General features: G+C 55.6%; 1 protein-coding gene across 10 annotated transcripts in view; it reads right to left on the bottom strand.

Moving 5' to 3' along the window:
- Ano1 (anoctamin 1, calcium activated chloride channel) overlaps positions 1-21,023 on the bottom strand; it is a 149,089-nt gene that overhangs the window by 63,821 nt on the left and 64,245 nt on the right. For all 10 annotated transcript variants that reach the window (XM_005384242.2, XM_005384241.2, XM_005384240.2 and 7 more), the window contains 3 exons: positions 20,845-21,017; positions 11,500-11,832; positions 623-721 (listed from right to left, as the gene is read on the bottom strand). In XM_005384242.2, the coding sequence (XP_005384299.1) occupies positions 623-721; positions 11,500-11,832; positions 20,845-21,017 (605 nt within the window). The remainder of the gene's footprint in view (positions 1-622; positions 722-11,499; positions 11,833-20,844; positions 21,018-21,023) is intronic.

Below are 21,023 nucleotides of genomic sequence, written 5' to 3' on the forward strand. Positions count from 1 at the left end.
CTCAGATTTTGGGCTGACCCTGAAAGTTCAGCGTGTTGGGAAAGTCTAGCCAAGAGCTCAATTACGATACATTCCAGAAACCTTTCCCCCCAAATTTTACTGTTGTTTCTAAGGAGAAGCCCAGGGCCAACTCATCGAGGAGCCTGGCTTCAGCCCTCCACAAGCACAAGCAAACGTGGAAGCCAAGCTCAGTTCCACTGTCAAATTCTCCACGGCCATAAAGTTTCCAGAGATTAAAAGGAAAAATCCCAGCAAGCTAGGAAATGTAATTAAGTTGAATCTGATAAATGAGCTGAGACCCCACAAGCATAAAAGCACCAGAGCTCAAAGTTTAACTGGATCTGTATTTATCATAAATTCTGATGGCCCAGAGCTTGGATCTTCTCCTGGTAGGATTTGGTGGGGGGCTGTAAAGGCCACCAAAGCCAGGGTCACAGTCTCCATGATGATAGAACCAAGGAAGCCTCATTCCCTCTGAGCCACACTGCCCTCCCTGGGGTGGCAATAAAGCCCGCTGGCTCTTCAGAAGTCAGAGCTTTGCGTCAAAGACATTCTCCAGCCAAGCGTCTGTGTGACACTCAGACCTGGCGATGTATTTTGTAATAGTAATGTCACCACTAACCTTCTTCGTCGGCATCTTCAGTTTCAAAAACTCAGCCTCTCTGCAGAGCACATTCCAGGGCGCATGGATTTTCACGAACCCAACCCCATGGATTTTAGTCTAGAAGAGAACAGTCTCCAGTCAGAGTGGGCCGGGTGCGTTGAGAACCATGTTTACCTCTTTAGTTCACCCATGGTCTATGGAGCAGCTGCTGTGTGCGGCTGCGCTTGCCTGTCACCAACCACCCTGCCCTGACCATACTCTGAGCATGGCTGGGTCTCTTTCTTGAAGATGGCAGGGGGGAAGGGGACTCCTCCAAGTCACATGGGAACGTTCAAAGCCAGGAGGGCCTAGAGAGGTATCAGGGGCACAGACTCCAAAGCATCTGGGAAGTTTTCAGGGGGATTAGTCAAGGGCCCCCAAAGCAGCCCAGGCCACCAAAGGGAACCTTTCATAACACAGCCCAGGCTCGTTGGCCTTGGCTTTGGCTCCCAAGCAGGGATGTGGAGGTGATGGCTGAGGATGAGTCCCCTCTGTCTTCTCTCCTGAACACTCCACTCACAGGAGTGGCAGCCTGGGGCCAGGGCTTAAGGGTGGGCATAGATTCAAGTTTGGCTTCTCCACCAAACTGCTGTGAGCTCAGAGAAGCCACCTCTCCATTCCAGTGTCATGAACAAACCAGCCAAGGGTCCCTGAGCACTGAGTGGGGAGGACAGGGCTTCATGAGAACTGGCTATAGTGGCTCTCATCCCAAGCTGGAGAAGGACAGCACAGCTCATGCCCCCTTTACAGATGGGAACACTGAGGCCTACAAGGTGGTCACCCTAGCCTAGTGCCTCACAGCTTACAGGTGGGACACAGCTCCCACCCAGGCTGCACTATCCCTAGGGTCTCACTCTCCCCTGGGGGTGAACCCAAAATGCTTCCTGCTCCCGCTGGGTCTGGTGTCAGAGGGCATAGAATCTACGCATTCACAGCACACCTGTCTCCCACACGTGAGCGCTGCCAGACCTTTTGCACCCGAGACCCTCAGCTGCCTCATGGCATCGCTAGAATCGAAACCAAAGCCAGCAAAGAGCACGAGGGACCCTGAGTAAGAGCTGCCCGTGGGCAGTGGGTCCTTGGTTCCCTGAGGCTTGAAGGGAAGGGGAGACTGGGGCCCAAGACTGAGGTCCCAAACTGAGGTCCCACTCACCCCTCCTTCTCTGAGACCTAGAGGGACCTGGCTCACCTGCTCAGGCTACAGGACTAGTAGTTGGGATCCAGAACTGATTGGGGTCTAGGCCACCTCATGCCAGCAGGCCGAGGAGTGGCACAGTGCTGAGGTGCCTGTAGGCTGCTGGTGAAAAGCAACACAGCCAAAGATACTTGGGGATGACGCTCAGGAAGGCAGATCTGAAGAGGGTGAGAGGTGTACCCATCGAACACCGAAGCCATGGCAGCACTGTTCCAGGGGCCCAGGAAATGCCAGCTAGGGAGAAGGGCTGCTAGGTCGGCTGCCTTTGGGGCCAGTCTGAGTTCTACTGAGGAGCAGGACATCCTTGATGCCCCAAGTCCACCTCCTGCTTCTCTCGTCCCTCCTCCAGTGACCCCTGCCACGGGTTACCTGACCTCACCCCACGAAGTCCCTAGCCTTGTTGTATCAGCAACAGCACCGGATCAGCCCCCGATCTTGTTCTGCTTGGGCATTCTTGCCTGCTGCCCCAGTGCCCACAGGTCACAGAGAGCAGGTGCTCCACATGTGACCAAATGAAGGAATGAAGGGCAACTGTAATAATGAGGATGACAGTAATGGAGGCTAATGTCCACGTGCCTTCTCACCTGCCAGATCCTACCTTATGCCTCTGATGTGCACCACCCCATTTGATCCTTACAACAAGCCCGTGAGGTAGGTCCCATCCCTGTGCTCACTTATAGCTGGGGAAAGCGAGGCACAGAGATGCCTACTATGCTGTTGTATTAGTGTCCCGGGGCTGCTATAACAAATGACTGCAGCAGGAAGGCTTCAAACAGTAGGATATATTCTCAGTCCTGAAATGCAGGGGTGGCCAGGACCACACTCCTTCCCCGGGGGAAGGGGGACTCCAGGTGTTGCTGGGCTCACGGCTGCATCTCTCCAACTTGTCTGCCCTCACCCAGCCTCCTTTCCTCTGGGGGTCCCCATGTCTTTCTCTCTCTCTCCTGTTGGGTTTAAGGCTTATCCTAAATCCAGGATGATTTCACCCCAAAATGCTTAACCTAATCCACTTGCTAAGACTCTCTTTCCATGTAAGGCCACACTTGCACATAGCACTCAGGAAGCTGCAGGACAGAGTCCTGTGGGACTTCGTTTGAGGACCTCTGAGCATGTGGGGGGCTTTGCAGAAGCATGGTCCCTCTGCTAGCTGGAGGGGACAGCAGGACAGCAGGACCAGGGCACTCTGGGCATGAGGCTCATAGGCATGCAATGTGGGGCACCCTTGAGTCTGGAGCATGGGAACGGGCTCCCTCTGAACTGACACATCTCAGCAGGAGCTAGAAGAGGCAGCCCCCAGTGGGGGCTCATGTGAGAGCAGCCCAGATCCCCCAAGACCCCTGAGGGGCGGGTGTAGCGGGCAGCCCACATCAGAATCCTGCCTGCCTTTGTGGGGTCTCTGGCAAGTGACTTAATCACTAGCAAGGGGTCTCCGGTGCTCTCAGCAGCCTCATGCAGTCCTCTGGCTGGCTGGAGGTCAGGGCAATGAGGTGAGCTCAGAGTGGGCTCTCCCTTCCCTGCAGGCAGCTGGGACCTCACTTGCATTGTCCAGCTCACCAAAGAGGGTCCCCCAGCCCTGGTGACTCACATGCTGACATCACAGTACATCCCTGAGTCAGGAGGGATGACCGTCCCCAGCCCATGTGTGGTAGAGGGTGTCTTTTCCTGCTACCGACCGAGATTTATTTCCAGGCGCTGCTCACCCACACGCAAAGACTCAAAACACACTCTTCCAAGTCCATGGAGACATCTGTCACTGGTGGTCACGAGCCAGAGCCTACTGCTGGCCTCCCGGGAAAATGTGCACCCCTGTTTACGTGGGCAGCAGGGTCTCTCTTGGGGAAACATCTGGTGGGATTTGAGAAAGAGGTCATGGGACCAGTTCAGCGGAAACACATGTTAGCTGTTTTAGAACATGGTGCCCAGCCTAACCACAGCTCACGGCAGCAGGAGTCCCCAGAGGAGAAAGTCCTGCCTTGCCCTGGTATTTGGAGACCCAGTGGGGCTGAGAGTCACAGCCACGGGGGTGGGGAGGGCACAATCTGGCTAAGCCGCCAGCTCTGCAAGAGGACAGGGTCTCCCAAGCCAGAGGAGGTGGGAGTGGAAAAGCCAGTGATGTCACTTCAGCCCAGAGCATCAAGTACTCCAGTTAAACCTCCATTCTGAGCCCTGATTAGAAGACCTCTGACCTCACTAGAACTGTTTCCAGTACTATGGTCTCAGAAGAAAATCACAAAAACTACAAAAGTCCCCTTGGATGGCTCATGGTGGCCAGGGATGAAAGGGCTCCTGCACACCCCCAATGCTTGCAGAGCCGCACGTCCATCATGGTGGTGGCCCCTGGATACTGCCATGGTCCCTTTGATAGCTTGGCCTCGCCGTCCCTTCTCCATTACTACTGGCTTCAATGTGGACATAAGCTGGGATAGGTCTGTCTGTTCAGTTGTGTGCCTGGCACAGCGGAGAGGACCTGGCAGAGTAGGAGCTCCATGACATGTACTGAGCAGTGACAGAGGAAGAAGGAGGAGCCATCTTCACTGAGCGCCTGCTGTGCAACAGCTGGGGGTGCCCTGGCATTCACAGCCTCCTCCCACCTTCTCCCTGACCCTGGTCATCCACTTCAGAAGCCAGGGATGAAGGCCTGCAGACAGTTGGCCCAGGAGATTTAGCAGTGGGTGTAGCCCAGGACTGTCACCTGTCATGGTTCCAGAGGGCATGGCTAGGGCCCACAGGACAGGGGTGCACTCCACTGGATCCGTGGGGGGAGCATCACATGTTGACTAGTGTTTTCTGGATCTTGCTTACTCTGTGCCATGTCTACACTGTGTGGGGATCGGGGACTGGCTCCAAACTGTGCAGGCACAGGCAGAGCCATGCAGGGCGTTAGGACACTTGCATCAGGGGCAAAGCCAAGTCAGGAGTTAGGGTCCTTCCGTGCTCTCTTGACCCTATCTCTAGGCTTGAGTCTCAGGGTCCCAGGAACCCAATGGACCAGGCACAGTTGCTGTTTGCCAAGAATGTGGCGGAGACAGGCTGTGGACATGTCATCCCCCGCCCTGGGTCTGGGTGTGGCCCCAAGGCCCACTGGAGGATGGCTGTGGTTGCTATAACTAGTATGTGAATCACCAGAGAGGTCTCTTTGCACTCCTGCTCTGGTGAAGGCGGGCAGGTTACCCAGGGCAACCCTCTCATGGAAAACAGTAAGAGATACTGGAATAGAAAAAGGAATGGCTGCCAAGGTGCTGCAGAACTGGGAAAGGAACAGGAAGCTGCCAGGGCCTGCAGCGGGGTGGGGGGAAACACGACCCGGGACTGAGACTACATCTCCCAGAGGTCACTTGGGCTGGCTATGGCGGCGTGCAGAGGAGGGCGTCAGTGCAGGCCCATGAGCTTTTGTGATCGGTGTCAGCCCTCTGTGAGCCTGAGACAGGCAGGGAATGGGGGAACCTACCAGCCAGCCGCCCACCCCCGCCTCCCAGGAGAGTGATTATTGCCGTTATTTGTCTAGAATGGCACGAATAACCCCAGTGAAGGAGTGACACTTCAATGTGAGCGGCCCGGAGAAGCTCTCATCCATCACGCACCAGCCTTTCTGGACATGGGAACCCTGGAGAGGCTCTGTGAGGTCAGCGACCAGAGTGGATGAGAGACGGTGGGGCGGGGCAGGAAGAGCCCATGAGATGCGGCCCGGCCAGAGGCAGGTGTGCTCAGTGGGGATCACGGGCATTTGAAAGGGCATCCACCAGCCCTGCTCACCTGAGTAAGGAAACCAACCCCAAGCAGAGGACAGGCAACCACTAAACAATGAAATGGCAATTTGGAAAAGAACCAACCAGGACTTCTAGAAATAAAAAGATCATAACAAGAACTAAAACCTCGATGGCCATGATGACAAATACTCTGCTTGTCCAGGGACAGCTGGAGGAAGGGGTGCCCGCAAGGACCCCAGGCTGGCCTGTCACATCTGGCCTGTGTCGTGGTGGTGTGGCTCAAACTCCCTAAGGCTTAACACATGGCTTGCAGAATCCCCAGTCTGTGGGTGGACTCTGTCCCTCTTGGAGCTGGACATAGCCAGGGGCTTTGGAAGTGCGGCCAGATGGCACAGATTTCACCCCAAACTGCCAGAGACCCCCCCCCCCGACCCAGGCAAGCTGTGCAACAGTCTTGGGGAAGATTTTAAAGATAGAGCTTTTTAAAAAAAAAAGAAAGAAAGAAAGTCTAGAATTTACTGTCATAGAAGCATGTTTCTATGCGACCAAGCCTGGTTAAAGGGTATCTGCTGGGCAGGGATAAGAGTCTTATGAGGTTTGGGGCTCCGCAGAAGGGCTGAAGAGAGAAACCAGCAGTGGGGGACTACTAGTGGAGAAGTCTCGGTGGGACTGGATAGCTGGGCCCTGCTGCCCCAAGGTGCAAGAGCCCTGTTTTCTGGCGAGGTGGCTTCCTGGAGCTTGGCTGGCCCAGAGCTCCAGGTTTTAGGCAAAGGGGGCAAGGCAGGAGCCCAGATTCCAGGTTAGTGCTGCTGAGGTCTGGGTCACCCAGCTCCATCCCTGTCCCACCTACTCTCATGCAGCAGCAGGGAACCCCGCAGGGCTGGGGAAGATTGCTTCCAAACTCTCCAGTCCCACGCTCCTTTGTTCTAAAGAGCTGGGACTGGACCTGAGACCCTCCCAGCCCAAGACCTCCAGGCCAGTGCTGGTGCCCAGGGTGGTGAGGAGTGCTACCCCACCCTGTGTTGACATTTGCCCTTACCCGTAGGGCCTCAGCAGCAGGGGTGAGGGAATGTGGCCCAGCTAGCCTATGAGCCTCTCTGGTCACTTCCCTGGGCAGGAGCAGGACAGGTGTGGGAGACCCTCGTGTGGAGTGCAGCTTCAGCTCAGCCTTCCTGTGGCCCAGGTCTGGGAGCCATGTGAGCAGCCTATGCTCGAGGCTTCGTGGGGTGCTTACCTCACTGTTGGCCTCAGTGCTGATCTTAGCCCTCAGCCCCCACTCAGGAAGGTCGAACCACCACCTCCATTTACAAATGGAGAATCTGAGGCCCAGAGAGGGGATGCCACTTGCTCGGGGAGATGGCTGAGTTGGGTCTAAACGTGCACTCAGCCCTGGAGGGGCTGCCCTGTGCTCCAGCTCAGAGGCGGAGTCCTCCTCTCTTGCTCCCACATCCCTCAGAGTTGGTTGGCAGCAACATTTGCCTCCTTCCTGCTTTTTAAGAGCGGCATCCTCAGAGATGAGCCACCAGCTCCAGAGAGGCACGCTGAGAGACGAGGGTGCCAGCTGAGCCCCAGAAATCTCTGGACCACAGCAGGGGGGCAGCCGCCTTTGATGAAGTCCTGCGTCCACGGCCTTAGCAGCCTCTGCCAAGCCAGGGTCAAGTTCACTGTCAGGGCAGCATGGGCTCTGGCCACCCGGCGCACATGGCTGGGTTTCAGGGCTGGGTGTCCTCTGCAGTGACCCCAGGGACATAAATAACGCCCAGCAGACTTTGAGGCTCGACTTCAAAAACACTAATGGGTTTTTGTTGCAAAAAAACATGTTGGCCACAAACTGCTCTTGTCCCTCTCAGAGACCCTGGATGCTGACCCCACAGGGAGAGAGAGCGGGGAGGGAGAGTCAGAAAATGGCAGACACAGAAAGCGGGGGGAGAATAGAGAGAGAGGGGGGAGAGATAGGAGAGGAAGGGAGGGAGAAGGGGAGAAGAGAGAGAGGGAGACAGAGACAGACAGACAAGAGAGAGACAGAGACCCTGAGACTTTTCAGCCTGGTCTCCTCCCTCTGGACATTCCCTTCCCGCCACTCCCTTGGTGTGGTGCTGTCCCAGGGCCCTGACCCATCAGGACACCAACTTTCAAGGCCACCTGTGGCTCAGAGCACACAGCCCTTCCCTGTCCACTGGGGCTCTCTTGAAGGCATTTGGGGCTTTTCTTTGGACTTGTCACTCTGCCATCCCTGAGCTCTTGGCCCCCTGGAGCCAGCATGGGCACCTCTGTCTGGATTACCTGTGGGGTGAACAGTGGACAAGAGGCTTTTGTGGAGGTTGGGTGGGGGGCTTCTCTGGGGACACTTCTGCTGACGGTGGGGGACGAGCCTCACCCAAGCTCTTCACACCTCCAAAGTCAGTCTAGGACCCCAGACCTGCAGAACCAGAACCTGTACCTGGGAAAGACCCAGGGATCTCGCATATATCCTGCCCCAAGAAGAGGCTGGCCAGGCCAGGGCCGGACCTGTCACTCTATCAACCATGTGTCCTGCCTGTCCTAGCCATGCACCACCTCCCCACTGCTGGGGCTCAGGCTGATGTCCAAACCCCTCCCACCCCGGAGGCCTCCTCCAGAGCAGCATCTCAGCTAGTGGAGTGGGTGGTTACACAATGTCTCTTAATCAGATGTGCACAAGCCTCAGCCCCAGGACCTGTGAATGTGCTGTTATTTGGAAACAGAGTCTTTGCAGATATGATCAAGCTAAGATAGTCACATGGGCTTAGTGGGGGCCCTAAGGAGAATGACTGTCCTTATAAGAAGAAGACACTCAAGACGCAACAGAGGAGGGGGCATTGTGACGAAGAAGACAGAGACAGGAGGGATGCAGCCTCCAGAGGAACCACAGCCCTTGACTGTGAATTCTGGACCTCCAGAACTGCAGGAGAAGAAACTTATGCTGTTCTAGCTGTCCATCTGTGGGCTTTCATTATGGTGCCGCAGGAGACACACACAGCTGTATCTTGTCCCTAGCAGCCACCCCCACTGCCTCCTTGGCCAGATCTACCTCCCGGCACGTGCGGCTGTCACAAGCCACACAGGTGTCTGGAATAATAACCCTGCCCAGGCAGGAAAGCAAGCAGAGGCCTCCTGTCAGTGTGCGCGCATGGCCACTGTACCTAGAAGCCCCACAGCATGACACAGCCGCTAGTGTTCCAAGGGGAACACAGCCAGGTCACACCTGTGTGTGACCCCTGCAAGGCCACCACAGCCACAGAGGCTGGGCTGGCAGGCAGCTCCGGAGGTGGCTGATGTTCCACCTGGGGGTCATCTTTTCTCCTCCACATCTTTTTTCCCCTCTGCCTCCCTGGCCAGCCTTTGAAGCAGGGCTTCCTCCATGGGGTGTGATAGGGACCGTCAGGGACATGTCTGGGGACATATTTGCTTTCTACCATGAGGGCATGGCAGTTAGCCAGGCAGGGGCTAGGGTGCCGTTAAATATCAAGTGTCAATAGTGCTGAGGTTGAGAAACCAGCTTCACAGCCCAATGAGTCTCAGTGCGCGGGGGTGTGGGGGTGTGGGGGGTGGTCATTTAACGTTTGAGGATCTGATTGATTCTGTGGACTTATTCCATGTACCTAATCTGGGAGTTTTGTTTCAACTTGGGTGAGACTGTGCAACTGGGCTCTCTGGAAGGTTCTTGTTTTTCCAAAACTGCAAACCCTTTGGCTCCATGTAATCCGAGGCACCCTGGGGGACAATTCAGAGCCGCTCTCGGCCCTGAAACAGATCGGGCTGCAGCCGTCTCTGCTAATCTGTCCAACGTGTGCCCAGACAGCCCTTTCCCAGTCCTGGGGCTGTCACCTCTAGGAGGGCAGGGAAGGCAGGCAGTGGAGTAGTTGTTGGCTGAGTGGGTTGCAGAGGAAAGATCTGGGGTCTCTGGGGGGCTCTTGTAAAACACTGGTGATGACTTGAGCCTCTGGAAAGGAGGCAGGAGCAACCTAGCTTCAGCCACTCTGAACCTGAACTGTCTTGCCTTCAGCAAATCACATCTTCCTTCTTTCCTTTTTTTTTTTTTTCCTCCAGTACCGGGACTTGAACCCAGGGCCTCTTATGTGTTAGGCAAGTGCTCTACCATTGAGCTATACCCCAGTCCTTTAATTTTGAAACAGGATCTCACTAAGTTGTCCAGGCTGGTCTTGAACCCTCCTGCCTCAGCCTCCTGAGTAGCTGGAATTACAGTCATTATATTTTCATTTTTAGGAGTCAAATCAACCTTATTTATTTCCAGAGGCAAATTATCCATGAAATTCTGGGGTTAGGTGATCAAGGATTTTTATGTATGGCATTTAATGGGACTTGGAGAGGATCCTCTCCTCACTCTCCTATGCTGATATACCACATAATAATGTACTAACATCAGCCAGTAAGAATGTGCCATGTGCCAGACTCTGCATCAAGCACTTTGCAATGACAACCTGGTGTTGTAAACATTACCGCTGCTTTTATCTCACACATGAGGAGACTGAGGCCTGGCAGGTCAACAAGGACAGGTAGAGATCTGAGGTCTAGGGCAGGCTGTTCTGAATTAGCAGCCTCTGGAGGCTGCTGTCTAGCCTGAGAGTTAAAAGTTGTGGTCAGGGAAGAATGACATGGACAGAGAGCAAATCCCTCGGGAAATAGACAAGGCACAGAGTGCTCAAACCGCTGGCTCTCCCCGCCTCAGCTCCTGGGGAGGGCCCTGATGGAGGCCGTGTGTCCCTCCGGTTATAAAATGACATGCTGAAATTGACTCTCAATAGTAGCCCTATTGTTCCAAAAGCTGCAGGGCGGGCAGGGCGGAACAATGAGAAAAGTCAGCAAGAATCAGAGACCCAGAGGGACCAGCAAATACCTTCCTGCTGCTGTCCCCAAAGCTGTCTTCAAATCTTTGCTTCCCAATTATCCAAACTTTCCAAGGAACTTCCCAGGACTACCTCTTTGAGGAACTCCCACGCCTGTGGCAGCCATCCCTGGGGAAGGTGAGCAGGGTCCCGAGGAGAGAGGAGTGCTGAGCAGGAACCCTGGACCCTCAGGCTTAAGGTCACACGGGGTCAAGGTCAAAAGAGGTTCCGCTCTGGCTGCAGAGACTGAAGGCTTCTTAGCAAGGAACTGAAAGTATTCATTATTTAAGCACACCGTGATTTCAAACTCATGCCAACTTTTCTTTCAAATATTCGCAGTTGATGCAACAGCCTCCTAAGTTAACCTACTGAGGACTTTTCCTGTGCGCTGGAGACTTTTGCTGGTTCTCGATTAGTCTGCTAAGTGACAGCTCTGTAGAGCAGGGGCCTTTCTGTCCATTCAGGTACAGAAGGACGCCGAGGACCGAGAGGTGAAGGCCACGGCCTGGGCACCCTCAGCCATCTGTTGATTAGTCAAAGACAGCTCTTGCTAAAGTCATCCTCCATACTGCTGTGACCTCAGCCACCACAGCAGCCGGGACCCAGAGGCAAGGAGACCCTCGCTTCTCTCCAGAACAGTTGTGAGCAAGACTCTTAAGCTTTGCTGGGGAGGAGGCAGCTGCAGAAAGCATCACAGACTCAGGAGTTCGGAGCAAAGACCCCCAGACCTATTTTGTTTTACAGATTGGAAGGGCCAAGGTCATCCAGGAAAACCCCAGGACAGCCTGCCCTCTGTCTCTGATGGGGCGAGTCTTCCTGGGGCAGGAACGGAGCGAGGCAGGAAGCGCTCTGACCCTGAAGGTCATGGCCACCCAGGTCAGCCCTACCCCGAGCAGATATGGCCAGAGGAGGGTTGGTTTGGGGCTCCCCAAAGCTGCTTGGAAACCCTTTCTGCCCCACCTGCCATCCATCCGACCCTTCCCAAGGAACAGACAAAGTTAAAAGAAAAAGTAGACCCCCAGCTCATGAGCCCCTAGCCCCACACTGCGCCCACCCCCCACCGCAAGCCCGGGAGAAGTGGATAGTTACATCCTGGTCGCGCTCCAGCTCCAGGCCCGCCTCCAGGAGATTGCCCTCGTACTCCTCCCTGCGGAACTGCTTGTCGTCCTCGTAGTAGTCCATGGGGGGCTCGGGGGAGCCCGCCTCCATCTGGACCCCCTTCCCAGGCAGGGGCTGGTCCTGCTTGGCACCTCGAGCCCCAAGGGCAGCGTCATTGTGCAGGACCCTCCTGGGTAGGGCTCTGCCCCCCGAAGGCCTCTTGTGATGGTACACCAGGATATAGTCCACCTTGCGCTTGCCGTCCCTGAAGTACAGGCCATACTTGCACTTGGCGTCGGGGTCCACAGACAAGGAGTTGAGCAACTGTGGAGGACGAGAGAAGAGATCAGGTTGTTCATGAGGGGCTGTGGGCTGCTCCATACTCTCACTCATTCATTCAACAAACATAGCCCACCCCCCCACCAAACCCCCACATAGCCATGGGTTCCAAATCCACTGGTTTGGAACCCGTAGTTTCAAACAACTGGGGACAGAAAACATTCAGAAAAGCCCTGTGTCTGTGCTGAACATGGACAGATCTTTTTCTTGCGCAAACAACGCGATATGACAACTCTGAACATAGCATTTCCATTGTATTAGGTATTGTAAGTTGTCTAGAGATGATTTACAGTGCACAGGAGGATTTGAATAGATACTATGCAAATAGTACACTGTCTTACAGAAGGGGTCTCAGCATCCACAGATTTGGTATATGGAGGGGGTCCCAGAGCCAGTCCCTTGTGGATAGTAAAGGACAGCTATACTCAGTATATGCCTCCTATGAGTCAGGCATGGTCCTAGGGTCTGAGCTCAAAGAAGACAGCCCTGCCTTCACTGACCTGATGTTCTAGAAGGTGGTGTTTTGCTGCTAACCATCCACAAGAATGCCAAGTCACCCAGCAGTCACCCAGCAGGCCTTCTCATCCCCAGAGCCAGAGCAAGCTAAACGAGGGAACATACCTGTTGCTTGCACAATCTACCCTGCAAAACGAACTCTGCAGGCAGAACTTGTCACACACATGGACCTGGCCTTGCCCAGAGCAGAGCCAGGCTCAAGTATCTGCCAGTGCAAGCCTCAACCTCTGAGCAACCTCCAGGGAACATCATGTCAAGGTGGCCACGGGGTCACTGCCCAGCTGTGTGGCCAGAGGTGTGGCTCTCACTCAAGTCTGGGTTCTCCTAAAATCAGGTCCCCACTGAAGAACTGAAGAGCAAATAGTTTATAGGGGCGAGACCTCAAGCATCTATAGGATCGGGAGGGAGGCTGAAAGGTCACTGCTGTGGGCAGCTGGCTCCATCCTGGTGGGGACCTCAGAAGGACCTGGAGGAGCTCGCCCAGGGCTGGTACCTGGAGGTTGCGGAAGCTGCGTGGTTTCCCGGCTGCTCTGAGTCTCCTTGGCCTCACTGCCCTTGCACTTCCACCTGTCTCCCACCTTTTCTGGATGCCTTTGTGCAAAGACTTCCACATGGCCCTCACCCGAGCCAGGAGGAGCAGGGAGCCGGCTTCGTGAACAAGGACCGTTTGCAGGTGCCCTGGGGTTGAGCAGGCAAGGGGATGAGCAGGGCTCGGGCAGAATCTGTCCTGCCTTAGTTTCCTTCTTTACCTGAAGGAATCCAAGGACCTGAATGAGATTTGGAAGTGGAGTGCAGGGATTTAAAAAGCCAAGAGTCCACACAATCACTATGTGGTACAGCTGCTGCTGAAGGTGAACTCTAATTGCTAGGCCTCTTGTGGGATTTTGCTGGTTGTCAAAAGCAGACAGGTCCATCGGCAAGCTGGGCTTTGGTAGTAGGGAAAAATGAATGAGACCCGGCTGGGATGGAGCCTGAGGAGCCACGCAAGCCATCAGTCCTCACACTGGCCTCAGCCTGGCCTGACTACCTGTCTCCCCCAGGCTCCTGCAGCCAAGTCAGATGTCCCCAGTCCCCGCTCAGCCCTGAGATGCCTCTTCATCTGGGACCAAGGTCCATCTAGGCAGAGCTCCAGGCTGGTGCATGGCTGGTGGCAGGCGTCAAATGCCCAAGGTCAGTGGAAGGGGCTGCCGTGCCTCCCTGCACGTCTGCCAAGCCTCTTCCTTCAGGAGCCTTGCCTGACCGTAAGCTCCTGTGTAAGGTCCAACCCACCCCTCCATGCTGAGCACAGCTCTCCCACAGCTTCCCCTGTGCACAACAGGCCTGGAGGAGGAGGGAGACCCTTCACCAGGATGAGCCTGTCAGGCTCTGTGCCCTACTCTGCAACCCCACCGATCACTGCAGCTTCAGCCCTGGGAAGTCCCGTCTCCCTTTATGCCCCACTGTAGCCCTCAGCCACCCTTTACTCTTTTGTCCCACCCCGACCTGTCCCCATTGCACCCAGGCCCAGGTTGCTCTGGGGCAGGGAGCTGAGAAGGGCCCGAATGTCCCTAAACAGCTCCGGCTCTCCCGACTGCTAGGAGGCTGGCCTTGACCTGGTCTTGACCCAGGCTTTATCTGGACATAGAGCAGCCCAGAAACCCTGGTACATGGTCACCTGGAGACGGAACAGCCAGGGCTGTGCATTTGGTGGTGAGAAGCGGCAGGACGATTCCTGTCTGGAGTGGGGGTAATGGAGGGAGCCTGGGGGGCACATGACCCCCCTTATACATTCAAGGGCTGGGGAGCACGGTGGGAGGGAGACATAAAGTGACACTGCTGTCCGTAGCTCAGCTGCAGGGGAGGGAGGGGAAGAAGGGCTCTGGGGCAGGGCCCCGTGGCCAGGTCTGCCCGCCTTTCCCAGGCGTCAATGGCACGGGCCTGGGATCCTTCCACCTGGTTAGGGAAAAGGGGTTTTATAGCTGGCAGCTCAGCATCTCTGGCCCCAGGATGCTGCCCCCGGAGACAGCACGGCCCACAGCCTGGCAGGGTCTGGTTAGCACCTGAAGCCAGCAGGAGACCAGAACTGGTCCATCACCTTTGATCTGCAGTAACTCAGGGTCCAGCCCTTGGTGACCTCCAGGGGACCTGGACATAATGTGGGGACCGATAACCCTTCTTCCCTCTGCTCTCTGTGACCCAGCCTTCCAGGTACTTATGAGCTGGATCACACCCGTGCGGGCAGGTGCCGGGGGCGGGGGCAGACCTGGGACAAGGTAGGAAAGGGCTGGCTTTCAAGCACAGCAGGAACTGCACCCCAATAAAGGTCTGAGTTCATGAGGACCCGAGTCTCACGACTCTTATCTATAGTCAACAAGATGCGTGTGTGTTCATATAGGGGGACACTGAGGACCAGCAAGGCGAAGAGGTCCTGAGGCTGTGGAGCAGATGGGAGGCTGAGTCCAGGCTCAATCCTGCCTGCACAGCAGGGCACTCCTGTCCTCACACACAGCAACTCGGGTGCTGCTCTTTCTGCACACGAGCACGGCATCTCTCTGAATGCTGCCCCTTGGAGGGGACACCGTCACTGGGTCCATTCGACCTGGAGGAAGCGAAGACTCACATGAGAGAGGCGTGTGTCCCAGCTGCCTACTAGTGGCCCTGACTACCAAATTTCTAACAGCTGGCTTGGGTGCGAAAGGGCTCTGTGAGAGCGTGGGCTCAGTCCTGCTCTGCTGCTTCTGAAGCCAGCAGGGGCAGTGGGTAAGCAGGCTGGGTACACACAGCAGGTAGCACAGCACAGAGGGTCCTCTGGGTGACGGTGGCTGGTTCACAGCAGGCAAGGGCTGGGCTGGGTGGGGCAGCAGGGACCAGTAGGAGTCTGGCCTCTGTCTCTTGCAACTCAGCCGGGGGAGTAGGTGGGGGGATCCTCTGAGTCGCAGGCTTGGTTCTCTAGGACAAAGAGCATGGCTCACACTGCCTCCTGGGCCAGAGGATTAGCTGAGTAGATGACCGCGCTGCTGGGCTCAGCAGCAGGTCCAAAACGTGCCTGGGCCAGGCGCCTGCGGGCCATCTTGTCACCCTGCTTTCTGTCCCCTGACCAAGGGCAGATGCTCCTGTCCTCGGTATCCCAGCAAGGTCAGAGAAATGCAGAGTCACAGTGAGCTGGTGCTGAGGTGCTGCTCACTCCAAAGGCCAACCCTGGAAGATGGGCCATGCATGGACAATGCGGTCAGGTCCAGTAAGGCCAGAAGGGGTACGAGGTGGTCAGACCAAGGGACATGCAGCCTCCAGGAACCAGGGCTCTGTGGCTGGCTGCCACAATCCTGGGCACTCATGGTGCTCAGTGTCCTACACAGGGCTTAGGGACCAGGGTCCCATGATGCTAAGCCAGGGCTGGGGGCAGCTCCTCCCTGCACCTCCACCCAGTCTTCCACAGCCATCCCCATGGCGTCTGTGAGGGAGGGGCACATCCTTTCTCCTTGCTCCCTCCTCTCTGCTGCCAGGGCCCCCTTTGTTATTCAACCTGGTCTTCAGGACCTCAAGGCTCCTGGTCACTCTGGCTGATCGGGCGTCCTGTGCTGGGCTGCCCTGAGCCATATCTTGTAAGGCCTTAACTCCTAGTAGCCCTCACCTGATGCCAAGACTGGGTGTCCACCCAGTACCCAGTAGCAGGAGGTCCCAAGAATGCTCCTGGATGCCAAGGACAAGACTTAATATTGAATAAGGTGGGTAAACAGCCCTTGAAGAAAGGGAAGGAAATTCGGGAGGGTCCTATCCTGGAAGGAGTAGAGAAGATATCCTAGGCTGTTCAAGGTGAATCTGCCCTCTGGGGCTCTCCAGGAATATACCTGCCCTCAGGACCCAAGTTTTGGGAAGGTAGAAACCTCCCCCATCTTCCTAGCACCAGGAGGCAGATGCAGCCCGAGGCCTGACCGAGATGGACATAGTCTGCCTGTGCTCAGAGACCAGCTCTGCCTCCAAGCCAGAGCTCAGCACCTCTGTACTCTGCCTTTCCAAGACCTCCTTCATTTTGTGACTTCTTCCAGAGGGTTTTGGGGTGAATTTTAACTTTAGAGTTTACAACAGGCCCTGGCAGATAGTGCACCCTCAAGAGGAGTTTTACGTCACCAGGGAATGAGGCACACGCGAATAAAGAATCAGAGAAGAGTGGAAGAATAATCCCATGGTCAGAGTGGACTGCAAGTGAAAGGTGTCACAAGGCTAAGTACAGATTTTTAAAGTGACAAAAGGAGTTGGATGGGGCACTGGACCCAGCAGGAGGCAGCACCAAGCACCATATGGGAGTCGCAAGGCCCAGCCCCATGGCAGGGCTGTTGCGTGGTCTTGGGTAAGCTGCTTTGTCTGCTAAGGTTTCCGTTTTATCAGTCTGGACCAAGTCCACCTGAATAAGTGTTAGAGTAGCAACCTAGTGACAGAAAAAGACCCACTCCTAGGCTGGGAGGCCCCATAGCCTGCAGGGCAATTCTGAGCTAGGCAGGAGAGCAAAGGCTGCAGAAGCTGCTGAGGTGCCAGGGGACTCTATAGGGCCCTTGCGTGGAGCCCTGGGTGCTTTACTTGTACAGAACAGGTCAAAAGGGCAAAGATGCAAGCATGATGGGAGGGACGTGGGTTAGACTTTTTACATAACTTCCCGATTCAAAGTTTGCAGAAGACTCAGAATGTTCTCTTTTCTGTGTCCTCACTGGGGGTGGGGAACCTCTCTGTGCCCCTGTTGGGGACGAGGGACTTTTCCTTCCTCCTGTAGGTGGTTGGTCTTGAACATGCAGCTGTGGATGAGTAGATGCTGCGTGCATGAATGAGTGGGAACCTGGGTCTGGGTACCGCAACAGGCAGGGGCCACCAGAGCCAAGGACACAAGCTGAGACGCAGGCTAGTGACTGAGACACGATACCTCCCACACTGAGCCTCAGTTTCCCCTCAGTGGTACAGAGACCTCCATGATTTCAGCACAAGATGCTCATGGGATAAAAGGGACAGGAGCCCTGAGGCGCTCTGAACATCAAGTCCTGGCATTTGGGCGAGAGGAGCTCCTGAAAAGGGCCTTGGCAAGAAAGACAGGAAAACGGCGGAGGAGACGCACTCTCTGAGGTCACATGGGCAGATGCTGGAGGACAGAGGTCCCCTCCAGAGCAGGAGTGTGCTGGCAGCTCTGTTCCAGCACCTCAGACATCGACAGCAGGGCTGACATCTGGCCCAGACCCCGGGAAGGGCCCACGGCATAGACGCTGCTGGAACCCAATGGCTTCATTTCATAGCTCCTCCCTGGAGTCGGAGCTCCAGGAACTGAACACACACATCCCATGAGAAATCACGATCATCCTGAGGCAGTGGTGGTGAAACTTCTGGCATGTGTGCTACACTGGGCTATTTGTTATCAGCGAAAGCTCTAAAAGGTTTGCCATTACTGTCCTAAGGGCTTCTACTATGTTCAAGGCGTAGGAAAGTGGGAGAAATAAGAGACTACTAAACTAACTTTCTGTCTTTTTGTAGTGGAGATTGAATCCAGGGCTTTTTCTCTGAGTGAGAGCCCTATTTTTTATTTTGAGGCAGGGTCTTGCTAAATGGTGCAGGCTGGGCTCAAACTTGCCATCCTCCTGCCTCTGCTTCCCAGAAGTGCTGAAATTACAGGTATGCAATGTCATATCTGGCAAAAGACCTACAAACTTGCTCTTGGTTATAAGATTCTTTGAATTTCAGATCTGAGAGGAACATCAATTTGAAACTTCATTTTTATTTCTCTCCCCCTCATAGTTGGATTAAACCACAAGTACTACAAATCTATTTATGATTATCAGGCATAACTGGTAATCTATAAACAGACTGTTCCCCATGGCAGATAAGCAGGAAGTGCCCTTATCTTAGCAATAGGTAGATACTAGCCAATCAGGTATTTCTGGGGTATCACGGCTCCTTGGAGTACACAAATCCCAGGCCATGGGTGGGCATCAGTTTGAAGGTAGAAACACTCAAAAGTGAGCATGAAGAGAATTTAATGAAATCAACCACATTCGCTTGGCATCTGGATTTTTGAATTCTTTCTTCTTATACCTACCTCAGTCATTTTGATCCTTGAACTTGGCTATGACAGGCAGAGGGGCAGGCAGAGGGGCAGGCAGAGGGACCCAGGATAGGAACTACAGCCTGGAGGGGAGCAGCTTATTCTGAGGTCAATGTGCACATTTGAGATACATATCTATATGTCTACCTAGAAATAGGAGGATTTTTTTTTCAGTATAGGGGACTGAATCCAGGGCCTTTGCACCGAGCTATATCCCCAGCCTTTTTATTTATTTATTTATTTAGACAGAGTTTTGCTAAGTTGCTAAATTGCCAGGTTGGGTTTGAACCTGTGATACTCCTGCTTCAGCTTCCCAGAGTGCATATGGCATACGGCACCACGCCCAGCTTGGAATGGGAACTGTTTGCAGCCTACACCCAGGGGTCTCTGTGGTACACAGCCACCTTTGCTGAGTGACTCAGTAATGACTGAGTGACAGCTGATGGACTGAGTGTGCCGGAGATGCTCTGGAAGGCTCCTATCATCCTGCCTGCCCTGTGCCTATGGGCCCCAGGCCCTGGAGCTGCTGCTTCCTGTCATCTGTGGCCATGTCACTGGCAGCATATGGCTGGGTAACCTCTCTTTCCTGCAGTCAGGGCCCTGGCCTACACCCCTACAGACCGACGAAAGAAAGCTCAGTGGAGAAAAAGCTGTGGGCAAAGTAAGAATCAGTGGTCACACCTGGGCTCACCCATATTTTTGCAGACCGTGAAGACCTTGGACATGGGGCTGAGCCACCTCTTTGCAGATGTTGTGGCCTCCCCTGGGGTTGGGGGAGACAGATAGTTGTTGAGTCTGGACAAGCCAACAGGTCCCTGATCCGCAATGCCAGAGCCCGGTGGCTGTTCCTTCAGAGCTCCCTTTCTAATCTTATACCCAAGGGACTGCCAAATCTAAGGGGGTTACTTCCATCTTCCCATTATCTTGTGCTTCTTAACTGGAGTCCCCATTTCTGAGTTCCCCATTATGGGAATAACCAGCTCCTTCTCCCCCACAACGTTCCCACTGTCAGGCAGACTTTCCTTGCCACCTGCCTGTGTCTGGGGCCCTCCCTAGCTGTCTTCCTGGCAGCAAGCCGCCCCTCTGGGCCTCAATTTCCTCCTCCATAATAATAGCTCCTACCCTACACAGTTGTTAGTTAAACAAGCTAAGACACAGTGCTGGCCCAGTGTTATGGAATTGTCCCTTGTCACTGTCCTGGGTAACATTCCATCACCACTCTGTAAGCCTGGAAGGGCAGAGCCCTCCCTGTCTCCTTTGTGGGTGCTGGGGTGGGGGTGGGGAGCACGCCTGGCATACAGCTCTGTCCTAATGCGACCCCTCAGTGCTAAAACCAATCCTGTTCATCCCTGGCTAAGGGAGGCTCCGCCCACACCTGTTCTTCAGCCCCCTGCAGCTCTGCATAAGCTCAATTCCTGGGCAGCCCCCAGCAGAGACCCCAAGGGTGAAAGATCTGACCAAAGCCAGAGGCCGCGGGAGCTCTGCAGCACCCCCACCCCAGCTTTCCAGCCTGAAGGCCAGGGCACCACACCCCATCTTGGAGCAGCCACGAGGGGGCCTGGAAAAGCCTGGGAAGGAGCCTTGCAGGGGGCTTTAGGGGAAGGGGAGGGCTGGGAGGAAAGGTAGGAAGGGGATTCAGTTCTAAGGTCCCAGTACCAGTCCTGGTTTTGAGGGCCTGCACCCCCACCGCACCAGCTACAGTTCTCTCCTCTCCGGACAAACTTTGTCCTTAAGCCAAGCTCCTCATGGGCAAATTCTGTCTCCACTGATCTCTCGACGTGCTGGGTCCGGCCCTCATGCAAGTGGTAGTTATGAAGGACCTTGGGAGAGGGGTCCCCGAATCCTGTGACTGGTTCCACTCCAGAGCCCACCCCCGACCCCCACCGCGACTCACGCGCGTGGGCGGCCGGACACCCGGTCCAGCTCTAAAAGCAATCTCGACCGACCAGCACCCACCACTGCCTGGGCGTTGAGAGTTCCGTCGTGAGTGGCCCTGCGCCCACAGCAGGACGCACGCCCTACCAGGTGGGGTCCGGGGCTAGATCCCTATGGGGTGGCGGCGCGCTGGGGCCTGGCGGGCTGCCTGTCACCCTTTCCCAGTGTGGTCGCCAACGCCCTTGACCCCTCACCCCAGCCGGCTGCCCCACCCGGTAGCCCCGGCCCCGGGCCTGGGAGGGAGGGACCTGCCTGGGACCCAGTAGTGCGCCGTCGCTCGGGAACCGGGACTGGGTGCAGACCAGCGCTGTTTCGCGGGTTGGGCGCCTGCCCCGGGCGTTTGGAGCCCGGGCTGCGCGCGCGCTCGTGGTCCGGTCCCGCGGGCTGTGCCGGGTCGCACGTGCGCGGGTGGGCGCCCAGGGAGGCCACGCCGCCGCCCGATCCCGCCCTTCCGGCGCGGCGCAGGTGCGCGGCCTCCCCGCACTCACCGTGCCCTCGGACGGCAGGTAACCAATGTCTTCGATGGCGCAGATGTTAATGATGTGAACGCTGCGGTCCTCGGCCGGGAGCGTCGAGTACTTCTCGTGGACCCTCATCTTGGCCGCCTGTTCGCTGGGACCGCCGGGCGGCGCGCCCTCCCCATCCACGGCCCCGGCGGCCTCTGTAA

The sequence above is a fragment of the Chinchilla lanigera genome, unplaced genomic scaffold, assembly GCF_000276665.1.
Source record: "Chinchilla lanigera isolate Chin_1 unplaced genomic scaffold, ChiLan1.0 scaffold00021, whole genome shotgun sequence".
NCBI lineage: Eukaryota > Metazoa > Chordata > Mammalia > Rodentia > Chinchillidae > Chinchilla > Chinchilla lanigera.